Raw genomic sequence first — 19933 nt, 5'->3', positions numbered from 1 at the left:
TGGATAGATGCACTTTTATGGACTTCAAAACAGAAACAGTCATTCACTGCCATTATAAAGCTTGGAAGAGCAGGACATTTTTTATATATATCTCCGATTGTATGGCAAGAAGAATGTCGTATACACCTAGGATGACTTGAGGGAGAGTAAATCATGGGCTACTTTTCATTTTTGGGTGATCTATCCCTTTAAGAGGGTTTCTGAGGCCTTGTATAAGCTCCGCTCTTACAGATTGTGCATGTGTGTTGAAAGCACCAACAACTAAAGTAACGGAGCATTAGCCGCTTTGTGGTGGAACCGCATGTACAGGATAAGCAGGTTAAGAGTGCATCATTAACACACACGTCTATTACTGGCTTTCTGCTGTGCATGTAAACATTGTGAATATATCAGAAGCTCAAAACAAAAGCATACTACATTTTACAAGCACAAATGCATATCTTTAATGTATGTTTACTTTCATTACTAGCCATGAGCTGCGAACCACTTAGTTTGACATTTGCTGTTCTTGTTTATCCCCTGCATGTGCTCCGTCCATGATGAATCAAGTGTTTGGGAAGTACAGTGTTCATCTGAATATTGGTAAAGTATACATTTTACATGATTTGTCATTATATGACCTATGCCAGTTAAATATGTGGGGCAAGATAATGATAAAATAAATCTTTCTTTTTTCATTAGAATTGAAAATTTTCTTTAAATATCTTCTACTTTAAAACAATAATGCTAAATATTAAATTACAGAAAAGGTCCTTTTATTTTTTTATTTTCCAGGGGTACTTTGTGTACAGATTTATGTCAGGACAATTATACACAACCTCAAAAAAATCCAACATCATCTTTAAACAGCTTTTAAAAACATGTTATTTTGGTGTGTATGTAAACATAGTCCATTTACCACAGTCTGAAAGATGTTTCCAGGTATGTTTTGTCTCAGCCGCTGTCAAAAAGCTTGAGTAAATCAGCCAAAGCAATGTAGAGGCATGATTAAAGTTCTCCAGAACACACTTTTTGATTAAAAGAAAAAAGGCAAGAAAGTGTTTTTTAAAATGTACCTAATTGTAGCAGAAAGCACTTGAGGAGAATGTGAGGCTGAAAAAGAACTAAAGCTGAACCTTAATTTGACTATTGACATTTCAACAAGATAATCACCCGATACAAAACAAGAAATAACATCATTTTTAAACTGGAAATTATTTGCAAGAAAACCTTTAAACGTCAAAACAGAGGATGGTGCTCTATGCTAAGAAGTGGGCAAAAGGTTATTCACGCATCCTAGACATCCATAAATGCATATTTGTTGAAAACACACTTTTTTTCATGAGTTTTACATTATTTTTATCTTAAGTTGCATATGTGATGTTTCTTTTTTGAGGAAAAAAACAATAAATGACTCATCATCTTGTGTTCTTCTCTCTGGATGCCCACAGAAAGCTCAGATACGCTGAAGTACAACTTTTCTGTGGCTTTCTCCATGATTGGCATGTTCTCCTCCCACGCTGTCAGCAACCTAAGCATCTTCTTTTGTGCTGAAATCACCCCTACTGTTATTAGGTAAGCCAGGCCACATGGGCCACTTGCAAGATTATGGGAAAAAATCATAAAGGCTAGAGGTCTTTGTTTAGACCTTCCTGGTTAGTAATAATTTGTATGTCCCCCATTGATTTTTATGAGTATTTAATTCCAGTTATGTTAGATAACACTTTGGTGGTCAAATCTGATAATGCATAAAGCCCTTTGATGTTTAGGTTCTAGTGTTTTGATTAAATATCTGTTTGATTTTAATGGGGCCCATAAACTTTTCGTGCATCATTTTATTTAATTTATTAAAGCAGGCCATTAATCTATGTTAGTTATTGTGTAAATATTATGTGGTGATACTCCATTTTACACATGGTGATACTTACATTTACACTGCTTTATCCACCTTGCAAGGCAGAACTAAGCAGTTTTCTGAGAATGTGCGATACTTCCTTATTCATTAGCCGCTATAGGGAAATAACTCTAAGAATAACAGTGTAGTAAACTGTGAAACTAATTGCGCAACAAACCAATGTTTATAATTACAACAGTACATTAACTCTTTTCCTGCCATTCACAGAATTTTCCGCCAATCTGTTTTTCCACTGTTATACGGTAGGGGGCGCTATTACGCATCATCTGAAAAAATTCAGTACCTCCAGGGGTGCGTTTCCCGAAAGCATCGTTGGCCAACTATGGTCGCAAGTTCATCGCAATGTCCATTGAACTCTATTGGTAACGAGGGAACTTGCGACCATAGTTGGCTAACGATGCTTTCGGGAAACGCACCCCAGATCAAAACGGGCGAAGAAGAAGCAGATTGCTGACGCACATGTAAATTATAACGCAATCATCAGACATTCAACAGCACAGAAATCAAAACTCCCTAACGTTAGCGAAGGAAATGTCGAACCCATGAAAAGGAAACGGCTGTGAAGCTTTGGGGGGTGTTGATGGACTCAATCTATGTTTGGATCATCATTCTGAATCTGATCCAGACTTCGCATTTGCCAAAAACGCGATTTTCTCAGCTTTTTGTTCAAAATGTTGCTTTTTTATGAAACGTACCCATATTCAAGTGTTGCTTTAAAAAACAGAATGAATGAAGAGACAGCGCAATCACTAGGATACCCCCCCCCTTCTTTTAATATATATCGCATGCTCAGCTAAATATTCCGAGGGCCATGAAAGTTTTGTGAAAATGATCAAAAATGCTGGTGGTGACTGGTCACTTGTTTTAAAAATGCTGGCAGGAAATATGTTTGCAATATGAAGCAGCATGACAAGCATTTACGAGATGACACCAGAAGCCAGACACGTTCAATTTGCAAATGGCCGCACCCAATCTTACGGTAAAATAAGGTGAATATCCCCCTAACCTTGTGCTTTTGTGTGCTGTATAGGGGCGGTGGGCTCGGCCTGGTCCTGGCCAGCGCTGGTTTCGGCATGCTGACAGCCCCCATCATGGAGCTGCATAACCAGAAAGGCTATTTTCTGCATCATATCATTTTCGCCTGCTGCACTCTCATCTGCATCATTTGCATCTTGCTGCTGCCAGAGACGCGCAACCAACCCCTACCAGAAACATTAGCGGATGCTGAAAGTTACATACGCCCACCAATACTGCCACATCGCAAGCCAGGGGAGCAACGCCTTCTGCTGACCAAGTCCGACAGCCGCGAGTACGCAAGGGTCGGCGACACGCCTCTCCACGAAGCAGCCGCCACCGCCATTTCCACAATGGACTCCACTGCCTCATCCGCCATCGATCTTGCCATACTCATTGATGCCCCTGCCCAGCAAGTCACGGGTCAGGTAGAGATATTCAGCATGAAGACCTTGACTTCTGCCCAAGAGCCCAAGCAAACCATCGAGGAGTATCCCAAATCTGCAACCACTCCGGAGTCGTCTGCCGAGGATCCTCTCCTCGCCTCTATCCCTAACACCTCTACGCCAATTACTATTCACTTGTCTAAAACAGAATCCCCTCCTGATGTTGTCCTAACTCTTCTGTCTTCTTCCCCTGCGGACTCCTCTTTGTTTAACAGTCATGCCTCTCCCTTATCGACCCAAATCCAAACTCCTACATTTGTAGATAAAGCTATTCCTCTTGCTTCGGAGTTTCCCACACCAGGGGCTAATGATTGCAACATCCAAGTAGAAGTGGGCTCGTCAGGTCCTTCTTCTTCTTCACCACCGCTTCTCAGCGACTCTAGTGTACACCTGACAGCGTCCTCCCCATTAGACAACGCCATTCCTCTCTGCGCAATTAACCTGTCTGATCCATCACCTACATCCACTGGACAATCACCCAATCAGTCTTTAAATGACATTCCTCCCTCTTCCTCAATAGACTCTCCTGTTAACCTAGTCTCTGATATTCTAGCCCCTTCCCCAACACAAATCTCATTATCACCAGTACTAGACCCATCTGGTCAAGTGAATGGCATCCCAGCCTCTTCACCCATAGATTCCGGCACTCCCTTGTTACACTTAGTTGCTCCACCTGTGATGAACTCCATAGGATCTGGTCCCCCTTCACCAGCTCCACTGGAGTCTTTAGGTAGTGGCACAACTCTTCATGCCACTGTGGATTCAACGGCACCTCGTGGCACGAGCACGGACTCTGTTACAGCATCTGACCACCCGCTCATGGCGGACTTGACCGTTTCCTCGCCTATCGACTCAGGTATTCCTACAGACGCTGACTTGAACATCACGGAAACCAGTGGGGAGACGTCTTCATGACGGACACATTCGCTCCACGTGGCTTGATGGGCAGCCTTATTATTCTTGCTGCTTCTTATCAAGAAGCAGTTCTTGCCGTGGGGAGGCATTGTTAGAAGTATTGTTATTTTCCAGCAGCCATGACCCGAGAATGGCGAAGCAAGGAGAAGGTATAAAAGGATTTGACTGAAAGGGAACAACCATGCGCAAAGGGTTTTTACCCTCCCTTGGTTTCCAAGCCTTCTTACTGTGGTGCCAGTATCTGCTTTTTTGGGGCAGCTAGATCCAAAATTCCATGCGTTATCATTGAGCTTCTGTTATTAAAAACGCTAAGAACAATAGTGTCAAGTTCTTACTTGAGTTACTCTGGAATTCCATGTAGTCTAGTGGTTAGGCTTACTCATAAATGCTTGTTTGATAGTAATTAACATTTAGGATCAAATGTGAGTAATGTTCTGTAATTAATTGACTGGAATGATGAAGTTGCTATATTCAGGTGGGAATACAGCATCCGTGAGGTCCAGTATCAAAGGGAAATTTCTCAAAAACCCAACAGTGTATATTTAACGCTGGGAATGTTTGCCGATGTTGTCCTGAAGTGAACGGCAAATACCTCTATAAATTAGGTGTCAAATAAGCAGTTCATGTTCGGGAAGTATATGTGACGAACCATACGCATATTTTCAAACCTGTTGTAAAATAGATACTTGCACAGAGACTGCTCAATGGTATACGTGTGGTATGTTTTATTAAGCTAATATGTTTTGGTTGAGCTAATCGCTGATTCTGGTGGGGAAAAAAATTATTTTGAGGAATACAGATGAGACTTCATGGCTGTGTAACGCTGTCTGAGCGACCCACGATACACTCAATCAAGTGTAGGCAACAGACTTATTGTGAATGTGAAAAAGTTTTGTAATTTATGCTATTGTGGTACTGATGTACAGTGGTACTGACTGCTTTACTTAAAAAAACAAAAACAAGGTTATGTTGTCTGTATCAATGAGTGTACGCCCATTGGTATTTTGTTACCATGTCTGTGTAAATGTATGTGGCACTTTATCGTTCACAATGACAAAAAAAAGCATGTGAACATCTAAAATGAAACTTTCAATGAATGATTTCAAAGTAATGAGAACAAATATGAATTTTAAGGAATGTGTACAATTGTCATCTTTCATTTGTGGTCACTTTATACTCACAGCAATAATGTCTTTACAATATGCGACCCATATGAGTTTAAATCATTTCAAATATCTTTTTGTTTTGTTTTGTATCCTTAATCACAGTAAAGAGCATTAATATTAAATATACATTTTTTGATGTCTGAAATCGTCCCCTTAAATGTTGTATCATGCTTATTCTAGTAATTTTGGCAACAGTTGGCCGTGATCAAGGATAAAACTACTGGAAGAAAATTCCATTAGGAAATATGGATCTAAACCTGTACTTGGCACAAAATGCAACATTACTTTGGATAACTTGGATTATTCCAATGATTGTGGGATATTTTTAATCAATCCAGCTAACATTTAGTTTCTTTTTATCTTCAATAAAAAGTATTATGGCCCTACAAGTATGTAAAACTTTTTAAAAAGATTATTTTTTACTTTGTGTTTTGTTATTCCAAGGACAGGGGCATTTTCTTATCAAACATATGATGGCCTTCTTCTATCTGGTGACCTCCTTTAGCTTTCTCTACTGTATTCCTGGTTAGCTATTCAGGATATCTTGTTACATTTGATATGAAACATCACACTTTTCCATTTTTCATTTCCAATCTGATTCGTTAGCGTGATTGATTTGGCTTTGTTTTGCCTCAAACACTTTGGACGAATCTCAAAGACTCTTGTTTTTAAAAGTAGAAATCCGGACTATTCAGTCATTCAATGAACCTAGCCAAGAACTTTGTGAGAAAAACACTTTATGTAAGTGTGCAAATAAATACTGAAGTGAACGCTTGGTCGTGCATGAGTAACACCTCAATACTTGAGAGCAATAGAGTTCCCTTCAATGCTTGTGCCATTAAGCCACATGTATTATGTTGTACAATGTTATTAACATTATGTGTTATGTTGTACAATGTTATTCAGGTAGCTTCAAACATATAAAATCTAACTCTCTGAGCAAGATTGTCTTCAAAGTGTTGATTTGCCATGACAGAAGTTGATCTAAAAGAGAAAACTCACCTGAAGACTTGAATCTACTGTCTGCTATAGTGTATTACTGTGTTCTCAATGTGTCAAGACCGTAGATTAACACACAATTCAATGGCACATGAAACCGAGTGTGTGTAGCTAGAAGTACTTGTGTTCATTTACTTTTTTGACCCAATTCTCCTCTATTAAACCAAACTTAGCATTAAGTTCATCTGTTCCTCCACTCATGATTTGACACTCCACTAGACACTAAGAGTTTTTCATTAGGGTCAAATCGGATCACAAACAAACATTTTCCTACACGCTACACAGCTCTAATTGAACAGGTTATATACTGTATGTCATAGTTCAAATCTAATACTATGACTACACTTAATAAAGCTATATTGTGATGATCCTCTCATAATCGAGACCCATTACCATTATACATACAGAAGTCACAGCAATAAGAACAATATTCTTAATATTCTCAATTCAAAGGCTGCATCCTTCGAAGGCCGTGAAGATCGGACAGAGCATTTTTATATGGGACGGTCCAGCCTATAGAGGATTGTGATTGTTCTACAGCTGCCGTTGTAATATCCCATCGTTGTAAATATGTTAACCTTGGTCCATTTATGTATATAATAAATGCCCAGGGAAAGAAGGACGTGTAATGCATCCTTCGAAGGACACAGCCTCTGAATTGGGACACACAACTTGTTTTCAAGTAGCACCACTTGACATGCTAGACTTGTGCGCATAGCATTTGAAGGTCGGCTGTCAATGGGAATAAATAGTGCAGTGTTTAATGCTAAATTGCTGAGGTACTGTATTCTTCACATTGTGTCCCAGACAGCAACATCCGGCCCACATCCGGGCCGTGTGAATTCCTTGTGTACCGGATCTGGGTCGACACTTTGTTGCTGTCTAGGGTGGATCAACCACTATAGATTTACCTCTTTTACAGTTAGTATATTTTTTTGTAACCTCTTTCAGATTTTATAAGAACTAATTGTGGTAAAGCCAGAACATGATCTGTCATCTGTAACCAGATCTGTCATCTGTGACTCGGTTTGACCTAGAAAACTGAATTTTAGCTAGTCAATGTAAACTCTTCCAAATTCAAATTTGTGATATCTTGAGAATATACCTCATTGACAAGGGTATTTAATACAGGTATTGCCTGAGAATGTATGCCTCACTCCAAGAGCACAGGCAAGAGGATGAATGTCAAACAATTGATTGTTTTGGATTTCATGTACATTTTTTAACATACATAATGCACTTGTATATAAAGTTGTATGTGTCGTAATATACTTTAATGAATAAAATATATTTGTTGAGATATTTATTTATTTAATTACTGATGGATGTGTAAATATGTTGGCTGATAAAATAGTTTACACAAATCTATTATATATCTGTAATCCAGAATAATCAGTCAGCCGTTTTGTTCTGTATGGGACCAGGTTTCTCCGAACAGCTGCGAATGCCTCAGGATTTACTGCATTTGAATCAGCATACAATTTCAGTGGTAAAAAAAAAAATATTGATTTGCAGACAGTTACTTTTTTTTTTTTTTTTTGCAACAAATGCAATGAATTCTCATTCACAGAGGTGGGCACAAATATATGAAAATGTTTTTAAAATAAAAATAGAAAAATAGTAGGGATGGGCGATATGACCAAAATCTTGCATCACAATACGAGTGAGTTTCACAGTAACAAAAATATCATTATATAGTCTTTTTATATTTATCAGCAGGTTTATTAGGCTGCTGTCACTTTAAGAGCGAATGCACTGATCCAATATACTCACACATCCAATTCTCCCGACAGTTTACCTTCACTCAACACTTAAACTGGCTACATTTACATGAATACTCAGATTTTCACATAATTTTGTATCTATTTAAACATTAAACCGCACAGAAAACTGCTGGTCAGTGTGCGAATACAGCATTCAAGTTCTGTTTTGTGGCATATTGCACTTTTAATAACTCTTTTTAATATCAAGCATGTCCCGTTCTGTATTACTCGTTCGTTTCATGTTTCTTTATCACGCTAATGTGTCAATAACTAAAAGCACTAAAATCTGCATGGATATGCATACGTGTTATATAAACAATATAGAAGTTAAATTAATTGCTCAAAATCCATCACCCAGAAAGCAAGCTGTAGGAATATTTAAAGGGGTGGTATAATGCCCTTTTCACAAGATGTAAAACAAGTCTCTGATGTCCCCAGAGTGTGTGTGAAGTTTTAGCTCAAAATACCCCACAGATATTTTTATACAGCATGTTAAAGTTGTCACTTTTTGACATAGACTGTAAAAAAATATGGACGTAGTGTCCGTGACGTCACCCGTAGGTTTCTGAAGAGCATTTTTGAAGCCTAAAGTGGGCGGAGCCGGCCGTCGCCATCTTGGCCTTGCGTCACTCCCGGATAACAGAAAATAGACAAACAGGCGGGGCGTGAGTGGAGCTGAGGAGCCTGGCCTGGCTATCTGAAATCACCTAGCTCGACGTGATCGAGTTAGCTGATGATGTAAAGCCAATTAAACGTTCCTATTTTTGCCCTTCGAAATATTATAATAGTTAAAAGACATGGCTACAAGTGAGATTGTATATTACTTCGAGAGTGTTTGTGTGTGACAGTGATTTATGTGCATACATGTCCGTGACCGTCACTCTTTCATGGTCCGTCAGCGCGGCATTGCTCAAGTTCGTAGAGAGCTTATTCAGTCCATTTTAAATTCTGATGTTGGCCGTCTCTCAAATGGGTTATGGTTTAACCGTTAAACCATAGATATATTGCCTTTGGAGTGCAAGTAAATGCGCTAGAAAATCCGCGCTCATTCACGGACGGAGAAAGCGCCGACGCCCGCATGATTTCATCTGACGGTACATAAGCATATAATAATCCATCTGTTCCATGGGAGCAGAACGAACGAGCATTTATAGACGTTTTAAATTTGAAAACCACAAAAAGCAACGAAATTGTCAGACATCCATTAGTGCATGTTCACAGAGGAAAACATACAGCACTGGTTGTTCTCTCGAACGATAACGACGGAATCCAAAGACGTGGGCTTTGTAACGTTACCCAAGTATTAAATTGTATGAAATAATAATCCCCAAAAAAAGCACAAACACTGCAGAGATGGCAAGTTCAGCAGCTAACATTGCTGAGGTGAAGTGACGGCTAGTAACAGCAGACAAACGGCTAGCACTGACAGCGGCAATCCATCTGTCACTCAAGTGGCTTGGCCACACCCTTAAATTTAAATATTAATCAACTAAACGGACGAGTTATAAAATAATTCACCCCCCTCACAGTTGTTATGAAGGGCAAAATTAGCTGTATAGACCAAATCCACATACAGACACCAGGCTTTAAACACGTTTTTTTCTGCTGTAAAATTTGGCATTTTAACATGGGGAGATACAGATTTGACTCACTTCTGACAACAGCCTCAAGCGGCCAGTCAACGAATTGCAGTTTAACTCACTTCCGTGTTGGTTTCAAGAGAGAGACGGGGAGGTTGCCGCTTGCTTTTTGAGGGTGAGTAAAAAATTCCATTTTTGTGTCTTTGCCTTTAAATGCAAATGAGCAGCTGCTCCCGGCGCAGGGGGCGGAGCTTCAAGAGCTGTGTCCTTTTACCTCACACACACATGCACTGAAAATTTCAAAAACTTTTAGCCTTTTATGTTCAAACCGGAGTCAGACAAAGATGGAGAGACTCAAGAAGTGACAACATGTAGAAGCAACAGGACATTTCTGAATGGTTCATTGATGAATTTCTGTAGCTTATGTGTAGTTATCTTCTACTCATTAATTAGCATATTCTGTCATGATAATCTATAAATCGTGTATAAATCGGGGCGGGTTTATGTAAATTCTAGGGTTGGTGATGTCACTAACCCGGGAGGAAGCTTGTGTAGTTCCTACCAGCCGTTTGTTGTAGTCCTTAAAAATACATTTCTTTAAAAGCAAATATCTCCCTTTGCTTTGAACTTTGAGCGTTGTAACTTTGCAGATGTTGTTTATGCTCAAACAGCAACATTACACACTAACTAAAGTTAGAAAAGTCAAATCATAATCAACCACCCCTTTAAACACATTTGACTGGCTAGTTGATAAAACCAACAACCAATTAGCTATCAAGTCTGACTAGCTAATGCTATGGTCCTGTCCCAAATGGTGCACTTCATATGGACTTTCAGTCTCGTGGACTTAAATTGCGTGTGCTTGCCGAGTCTACGAGTCCGTAGGCCTTCCCATTCAGCATGTAAACGCTCTGAAGTTTGCTCGGCAGCGCCCCCTCTGTACCCTTGAAGCGGTCTTCCGCGAAGCCCGCATAGATGCAGGCTCCACACACTTTAACTACCCAGGAATCCTTGCGAAAGGCCAATCAGACAACAGATGGGAGGAGATTTCGCTCACGGATAATTGTTGACATGCTGAGAAGAAAATATTACGGCTTTTATGACCTAGATGTATATTTTTACTAGTTGTTACCTACAGTTTATACAAACATTATGGTCATCGACCAGTGGTTGATGTCTCAAACATAATAATAGCGCATTGAATAATACAATCACGTTATGATTCATTAAATAAATAGAACCGAATGTCAGGGCTTTACTGAGTCATATGTTAACATAGTATGAATATAGAAACCTGTAAATTCATCTGAAACTCATGCACATTTTCAGTGTTAAAACTGTAATCTTAGTTCAAATGGAACATTATGTATTATGTACAACTGTATACATCATTTAAATAAGCATGATGTATCTATTGTCTAATGCCCAGGTGATATATATACACAATATCAAACTATAGAACTGTAAAAGCAGGCATGTTGACATGGAGATAAGACGTCGGAGCGCAAAAATCGTGATTTCTCCTGTCCAACAACAACCAGGCAGTTATTTCCGGCGTGCTGATCGAGTCTGTCCCAAAAATACCTCTCAATGCGCCCTCGTGGACTCGCGCCAAGGGCCCTATAGGTCTGCACTACATGACGTCACCAAAGTGTGGACTCTGAGGAAGTCCACAAGTCCGGAGTGTGCCATTTGGGACAGGGCCAAAGTTTCCTTTTTATTCCTTCATGTTAGCTTCCTTCATGTTGACATGTTAAGGCCCCACACAGTAACATAGTGTCGGCCCAGATCCGGCTCACATCTGGTATGTGTGGAATCCATGATGGATGGCGTTGTACAGCTGCAGCTCATGACAGCTGGGCTCGGCCGGCCTGAACTAGTTGATACAGGAGATCAGACGCCGAATAAAGAGGAACACTGAAACACGGCCCATCCCTGTTTAGAGTACAATAACAAATGTCAAAGGATCGAGGAAAATGTTTTTTTCTCAATTCATTCCCCCTTTAAGTTCATCTTCAGCATTACATACGGCGGCCCAACGGCTGTACTCGTTAGTCCAGAACATCTCATTCTGAAAGAGTGGATCTTCCCCTGGTTTAATAAACTGCTTGTCACACTGTTCTTGACCCCATGTTTAAGGCCTGCTGTACCTCCTGGGTTAAGTGAAGTTTCACAGTTGTAATTCTGAAAGGGATCAGAAATTTCCATACTAGAATGTCAAAAATGTCTCATTAAATATGCATGCTCCTCTTCACACACTAGCTGTGTGTAGTTTCAGCATCTCAGGGAAACAGTGACATTTCAACAGATGGATAACAGTCCAAACACGCTTGTTCAGTGCTGTGGATGTTCATTTGTCAGTCAGGGCTGTAACACCATAAAGGGGACAAGTGCCCTAATAAGTGACAGTCTATCATTTGCCCCACTTGCTCCACGAAATCCAGTCCCAGACAGCAACAGACTAGCTTTACACCTTCAGCTGCCCAACTCAGACATATGAATGAAGAAATATGAATGCTCTGATCAGAACAGTGATTATGTGCAGAGCTTATAGACTATAGTCATCCTCATCATCATCATCATCATCATCCTCATCATCACTGCAAGAAACTTTCAATTTACAAAGAGTCATGTTGGAAACTTTGTGTAAAACCCACATAGCAAAATAGAGTCGGCCCAGATCCGGCCCACATCAGGTACACGTGGATTCCTCACATACCAGATGTGGGCCGACACCATATTGCTGTCAGGGAATAAAACAATTATTTGCCATAGTAGCCCATCACAAAAGAGTTTTATTTTATACATTTATTCCATGTGTATAATTTCCTTTTATTTCATCACAAAATACTATTAAACACTTTTTGACTTTTTGGGTAACGGAGAGTAAAAATAACTAATTTAGAGCAATCGATTAAAAACCTATAAGCTGCTCCTCCACGTGGCTAAGCATGTCAAATGTATGTTATTGCCAAGAGATTAAAGTTATGACTTGATTTCTTTATTTGAGTGTCTGGATCTACAGTAGTGGCTTTCCAGTCTCCGTGGAGTCTCGCTGCCCTCTGCAGGAAAGAATTGGGAGTAAACAAATACATATGCGTTTAGAGTGTTGACTAGAAAAAAAAAACTAGGATTACAACTTGTTTAGTAATGAACTAATTTTATATTATGTGGCAGGCGCGTGCGTTCTGTCGTAAGCGTTGACTCAGCATTTGGAACGCTCGCGTCGAACGCGTCACAGAGCACGAGTGACACGCGCACGCGCACGCGCTGCTGCAGCACTTCCACTGCATCAAACCCGCGGCTCCTGATTGGCTGAGAGCGAGAGAGATAAAGCTGAGAGTGAAGAACATCTCAGATCGAGAGGCAGAGTCGCATCAGCTGCAGGGACACGCACACACACACAGCATCCTTCCAGCATCACACACACAGCTGAGCACCATGAGGGAGATCGTTCATATCCAGGCCGGCCAGTGCGGCAACCAGATCGGTGCCAAGGTAAGATATAGCCTTTGTGTTCATATCTCAAAGTTTTTCTTAGACTGTAATTTTACCTCCTATTGCAAAAGATGGAATTAAAAGAAAAGTGCTCATTTTGTTGTACGCGTGAACATCGTGAAGGCGATTGTTCAGTGGCATCATGTGTCCTGAATGGGTGTGGTGAGCAGACCCTCAGTGGCTCCTGTGCTGAGAGCCGCAGTGTGCGTCATTCACAACCAGACATCTATTCACCTCTAAACCTGCTTTATCATCAGCATCAGTGTGCTCATTTCACAGCATTAAACCTGCTTTATCATCATCAGTGTGCTCATTTCACAACTGCACATCTATTCAGCATTAAATCTGCATTACCAATAACAGTGTGCGTCATCTCACAGCATTAAACCTGCATTCTCATCCCTGCGTTTCAGTTCTGGGAGGTGATCAGTGATGAACACGGCATTGATCCCACCGGCAGTTATCAAGGTGACAGTGAACTGCAGCTGGAGAGGATAAGTGTTTATTACAATGAGGCGTCTGGTAAGTCAGATATCTGCTTTTTGCTGTGAGTTTTGCATGTATTTTTGGGTCACGGTGTCCAGATGGTCAGTTTTCCCAGCTCTGGTCCCCTGATCATAGACCGCAGCTGTCAGTTATTGACTATTTCAGAAGCCCGTCTGACCTCCTTCTTGTACCTATAGGCTAAATTACAGATTTTAAATCGAACATCAGATTGCGTTATTTAAAGATTGTGGGGTATTAGCACAATCATTCAACAGCACCCAGACGTGTCTTTGTGTTTCTGGAGAGAGGAGTAGATCTGTAGCTGCTGATGTCAATAAAAGGGTGGAGCAGGGCATGAAGATGGATGACTCTGCGGTTTACCAGGGTCAGCATTTACTAGACAGACATGAGATCAGGGTAGACGGGGTATTAAATTATGCATATATTAAATTCATTTATAAAAAAATAATGCATTTAATGCACCTATTGTATTTCATTAATATGAATAGAAGCTCTGGATCTTGGTTTTAGGTTGGATTTTTTCTTTTCTTTGTATGTTTACACCAAGCCTATTTTATTTCACAGGAAACAAATATGTCCCTCGTGCCATCCTGGTGGACCTGGAGCCTGGCACTATGGACTCGGTCCGCTCTGGCCCATTTGGACAAATCTTCAGGCCAGATAATTTTGTGTTTGGTATGTTTATCACATATTTGATTGTGAACATCTGTGAATTTACGAGATTCTAATTTGTTGCTTACAAAAACAATATCTACAGAATCCAGTGCTCTTTTTTTATGTGACAGAAGATGTTGAGCTCCAAAAGCACCATAAAAGCAGACAATACAATTTGTGTGCAAAATTCCACATCTTGTAAAGCTATAGAATAGATTTAAAGCTATATAAACCGGCTGAAATTTGCTTGTTATTCACTGAAAGTCTTCCCCTCTGCCATACTTCTCTATCCACAGTCATTCAATTAAAATATACTGGGCAGGCATTTTATTTTTTGCTGCCATTTGGATGCAGACATGCTGGTGATTGAATGCTCAAAATCGAAGGACCACTAGGTAGTGTGCATGCATTGAATTCATCCATTCATGCGCAATATCAATTAAGTATACTTTGAAAGGCTTAAGGCCCAGATACACTTCAGGCAGAATCTAAGAATGAATGACGTCATTTCAAACTAAATCTGGACAAAACGAAGTCCTTTTGAAGTTTATTTCGGTGGTTTGAAACCTCCTGCCAGCACAACGTTTTTTCAAAAAACTGTTTAAAACCTTCGAACTGCATGCGTCGTCCATGACGACTGCGTAATCCATGGGCGGGGCTCGAGGCTCCTCCCTCTCTTTAGACACACTGAACAGCTGCTTTATGCTGAATGTGGTTGCAATTATTACTGAAATTCTGATTCATGAAACTGAAGAATTTTCCAAACTCCATTCCCAGCAGCGTGGGCAGAACATGCCTGCCAACCAGTGTACCGTTCGTCATGTATTCCGAATTTCTTAACAGTAAATTATGCATAATTACATGCAACTAACCGTAAACCAAATCCTAATCCTACCCTAACCCTACAGTAAGATCATGTAGTTCATTAATATTATTCAGTACTAATATATAATTACACTGTAGCAATGACACTTTAAAGTATAACCCTTTATTTTAAGGTGTCATTGCTACAGTGTAATTATCAATTTAAGTACTGAGTAATATTAATGAACTACATGCACTTACTATAGGGTTATTTATTACTGATATTACTATGGTAAGTACATGTAACATATGTAACAAGGACACTGTAAAATAAAATGTTGCCGTGTTTATTAGTACCGTTTGTTATTTGGACCCTGAAATGGTGACGCATGACATCAGACTTGATGATCGGATTGGGAAGAAAAGATTATTGCACCTTCCACCAAAAATCATATAGAAATCATAGACAATTGGAAAAGTTTTTGGGGCAAACCTGACCTGTTGAAAAGAGATGGTATTCATCCCTCCTGGGATGGTGCTGCTCTTCTCTCTAGTAATATGACTCATAGTCTTAGAGCTCAAACATGACAATCTGGGGCTCAGGTCAGGAAGCAGACAGACTGGCTTAACCGACTGTCTGCTAGCGGCCTCTCGTCACCAAGGTCAGATAAATCCCATCACATACAGCCTCTTTCACCTAGCTATCATCATATAGAGACTGTGTCTGTTCCCTGAATTTGGACATACAAAAAACTCCCAAACCCATTTAAGGGTAAAAATTTAATTGATGTTCAACAAATAAAAAACAGATTTAATACAAATGAGCAAATGATAAAGCTCAGGTTGCTGAATATACAATCCCTTACACTTCATTGTTAATGATATTATTATAGATTATAACCTAGATGTGCTGTGTTTGACAGAAACCTGGCTAAAACGATTACATTACTTTAAATGAATCAACCCCGCAAGATTACTGTTATAAACATGAGCCTCGTCTGAAACGCAAAGGGGGAGGAGTTGCTGTAATCTATAGTAATATTTTCAAAATTACTAAGAAGTCTAGTTTTGAATATATTTCTTTTGAAGCATTGGTGCTTAATGTAAAAATATATAGTGTAAACGATAAATCACGTTTGAGATTTGTGCTGGCTACTGTATACAGGCCACCAGGGCACCATACAGACTTTATCAAAGAATTTGCGGACTTTCTATCAGAGTTCGTATTGGCTGCAGATAAAGTACTAATTGTTGGTGATTTTAATATACACGTAGATAACGAAAAAGATGCATTGGGATTGGCATTTAAAGACATTCTGAACTCTATTGGAGTTAGACGACACGTGCCAGGACCTACTCATTCTCAAAATCATACTCTAGATCTAATATTATCACATGGAATAGATGTTGATGCCGTTGAAATTCTGCAGCAGAGCGATGACATCTCAGATCATTATCTAGTCTTAGGAAAGCAGTAAAGTGTCAATTGTTGAGAATATTATATGGACTACTTTTATGGTGCTGTTCTTGTCAAAGCTCAACAGCCCACCCTTATACCCATACTGAAAAACAGTACTCTGGGGTATATTTTGTGTTCCTCAGAGGCAAAAGTCAACAGCATGAGCGCAAGTAAATAATGACACTTAAAGCCGGGCGCACACTGTGCAATTTTAGCCACGATTTGGCCTTCTGAGACAAATTTTGCAAATCCTAAAAGATTCTTCTGCCCTAGGCTAAAATCTGAAGTTTTTGATCCATAGTTTGACATATTCACCGACAGCCGATTAATGACCACTGCAATCAAAGTTTACCTCTGACGAAATTCTGGCAGTATCAGAAGATTTGACTCACAGTCCTGCACTGTGACTTCTACGACGACCGTCAAATTGTCTTCGGTTTTTCAAGAAAATCTGTGACCAAAATTAACGTTAGAGATTTCTTTGTAGCCACCATTTCAATCTCGCGTGTAACACAGCTCATAGTCATCGATTGATGTAAAACTCCGTCCGAGTTTTCTTACGAGCGTCCGTTTTCAACGCGTCTTGACTATCATCCAGTCTCTTATTAATAACAACTGAGATCTTACAGTGTGACATGACTTAAGGTGATGATACACTGGGTAACTTTGAGCAATGTTGCTGGGCAATGTTGCCCATTCTCAATGTGAAAGTGCCCAAAAAACAATCGCTCGGCAACATCGCCCAGCAACATTGCTCAAAAAGTTGCCCCATGTATCATCACCTTTACAGTGAGGATCAGGTTCGTACAGTCTGACAAGGAACAATCATAAAGGACCATTATAAATCACACAGTGTGCACCCGGCTTAATTTGTGGTTCAGCTAACCCTTTAACTCAATACTTGAAGTCAGTGTTATTGATTTTGTCAAGTTAAAACTGGGACACGTGGGCTTTCTTTCAGGTCAAAGCGGAGCTGGGAACAATTGGGCCAAAGGCCACTACACAGAGGGAGCGGAGTTGGTGGACTCAGTGCTGGACGTGGTGAGGAAGGAGTCGGAGAACTGCGACTGCCTGCAGGGCTTCCAGCTCACACACTCCCTGGGGGGGGGCACCGGCTCCGGCATGGGCACTCTCCTCATCAGCAAGATCCGCGAGGAGTATCCCGACCGGATCATGAACACTTTCAGCGTCATGCCTTCACCCAAAGTGTCCGACACAGTGGTGGAGCCCTACAATGCGACACTCTCTGTGCATCAACTGGTGGAGAACACCGACGAGACCTTCTGCATTGACAACGAAGCCCTCTACGATATTTGCTTTCGCACTCTCAAACTCACCACTCCTACTTACGGCGACCTGAACCACCTTGTTTCGGCGACCATGAGCGGGGTCACCACTTGCCTGCGATTCCCCGGTCAACTTAACGCTGACTTGCGCAAGCTGGCCGTCAACATGGTGCCATTCCCTCGCCTCCACTTCTTCATGCCTGGTTTCGCTCCTCTGACAAGTCGTGGAAGCCAGCAGTACCGTGCCCTTTCAGTGCCAGAGCTCACGCAGCAGATGTTCGACGCCAAGAACATGATGGCGGCCTGCGACCCGCGCCACGGACGATACCTCACAGTCGCTGCCATCTTCCGTGGACGCATGTCCATGAAGGAGGTGGACGAGCAGATGCTGAGCGTTCAGAACAAGAACAGTAGCTACTTCGTGGAATGGATCCCCAACAACGTCAAGACCGCAGTCTGCGACATCCCACCACGCGGGCTCAAAATGTCCGCCACGTTCATCGGCAACAGCACGGCCATCCAAGAGCTGTTCCGCAGGATTTCAGAGCAGTTCACCGCCATGTTCAGACGCAAGGCTTTCCTGCACTGGTACACTGGCGAGGGAATGGACGAGATGGAGTTCACAGAGGCCGAGAGCAACATGAACGACCTGGTCTCCGAGTACCAGCAGTACCAAGACGCCACTGCGGATGAAGTGGGCGAGTATGAGGAGGACGATCTTGAAGAGGAGGAGGACGCTCGTCATTGAGTCAGCTCCCGAAGCAATGCTCGCTGCAGAGCCAGATGACGTCCAGTAATGGGTGGAACTCGATCTAGTCCGGCTTCACCTCTGTGGAGCTTAACCGAATTAAGTTTAGGGATAGGGTTAGGGTGTGGCTGGACCTTCAAGCTCCACCCATTATGTCCAGAGAGATGGATCTGGACGTCAAGCTCCACCCATTGGCTCTGTGGTGAGCAGCCTCTCCAAACAGCTGATAGCCATGTGGTTTCCCATGTAGTTTTCAAAACCTTTGCATCTAGTTTATCTAAAAAAATTCCATAGCAATGCAAACAGTGCCGCTATATCATAATTCAAAAGGTGCTATTGTGTTTAATTGATGTTCAGAAAAGATACAAGTGAACGTTCAGTGAACAGCGATCAGTCCATCTTAGGTAAACTTACAATATGTTTTGTAACATATGCTTCAAACTGCAGTTGCCATGTTAAAAAAAAATAAAGAAGTCACTAATAAAGATTACTCAGTCTCTTGTCAAAAATGGTTTGATTCAAGTTTACACATTCATTCATTGCTCTCATTTGTGAAACTCAAATATAACAAATTCAACTCAAATAATTTACGGAAGAACCGGTTTACACAGAAAAAAAAGTTTAGCTCCAACTCACCTGGCTGGAAGTTTCTAGCGATCCAGAAAACCTTGATTAGCTGGTTCAGGTGTATTTGTTTGGGTCTAGAACTAAACTTTGCCGGAAGGTGGCCCTTCAGGAGCAGGATTGGACACCACTGTCTTAAGCTAAGAAAAACCTTAGTTATGTCACGACAACTCTTTGAGTGCTTAGCATGGTAATGGACAATTGGAATGTTTGGTCTTGGTGGAATAGAGCTGCTACTGCCAATACTTACACCTGTCTGCTGTGAGCAAGCAAGACATGCTGTTGAATTCCCCATAGCAGATCTATACAGGTGGAGCTGGGGAAGGTGGAGGGTTTCTGAAAGCACACTGCAACAGCAAATGCTGACCAGTATTTAAAGGTTGAGCTGCAAGCTCATTGGCTACTGATACAGAAGAACCAATCAGCTGTGCCTTATAGGGAATGACGTGATTGACTGCGCCATCTAGTTTCATGACAAAACTTTGTATTTATACTTACATTTTTTTAACCAGGTTCAGGTCCAAGCTGAAGGTTGTTACATTTTTCTTCAATTCCAGCATAATATGCAGAACTACC

At 40.9% G+C, this 19933-nt stretch overlaps 2 protein-coding genes across 3 annotated transcripts in view; both read left to right on the top strand.

The window, feature by feature from the left end:
• Window positions 1-5813, top strand: part of LOC308696379 (solute carrier family 22 member 23) — a 56699-nt gene extending 50886 nt beyond the window's left edge. For both annotated transcript variants that reach the window (XM_081375074.1, XM_081375073.1), the window contains 3 exons: window positions 550-582; window positions 1431-1554; window positions 2925-5813. In XM_081375074.1, the coding sequence (XP_081231200.1) occupies window positions 550-582; window positions 1431-1554; window positions 2925-4269 (1502 nt within the window). In that variant the 3' untranslated portion in view covers window positions 4270-5813. The remainder of the gene's footprint in view (window positions 1-549; window positions 583-1430; window positions 1555-2924) is intronic.
• Window positions 5814-13108: 7295 nt separating this feature from the next.
• tubb2 (tubulin, beta 2A class IIa) lies at window positions 13109-19237 on the top strand. Its single transcript, XM_081374843.1, has 4 exons — window positions 13109-13275; window positions 13689-13797; window positions 14347-14457; window positions 17661-19237. Exons 1-4 carry the CDS (start codon window positions 13219-13221, stop codon window positions 18731-18733), a joined length of 1350 nt encoding a protein of 449 aa, XP_081230969.1. The 5' UTR covers window positions 13109-13218; the 3' UTR covers window positions 18734-19237.
• Window positions 19238-19933: the final 696 nt, after the last annotated feature.

The sequence above is a fragment of the Scardinius erythrophthalmus genome, assembly GCF_964197995.2.
Source record: "Scardinius erythrophthalmus genome assembly, chromosome: 9".
Taxonomy (NCBI): domain Eukaryota; kingdom Metazoa; phylum Chordata; class Actinopteri; order Cypriniformes; family Leuciscidae; genus Scardinius; species Scardinius erythrophthalmus.
This window is presented reverse-complemented; position numbering and strand designations above follow the sequence as displayed.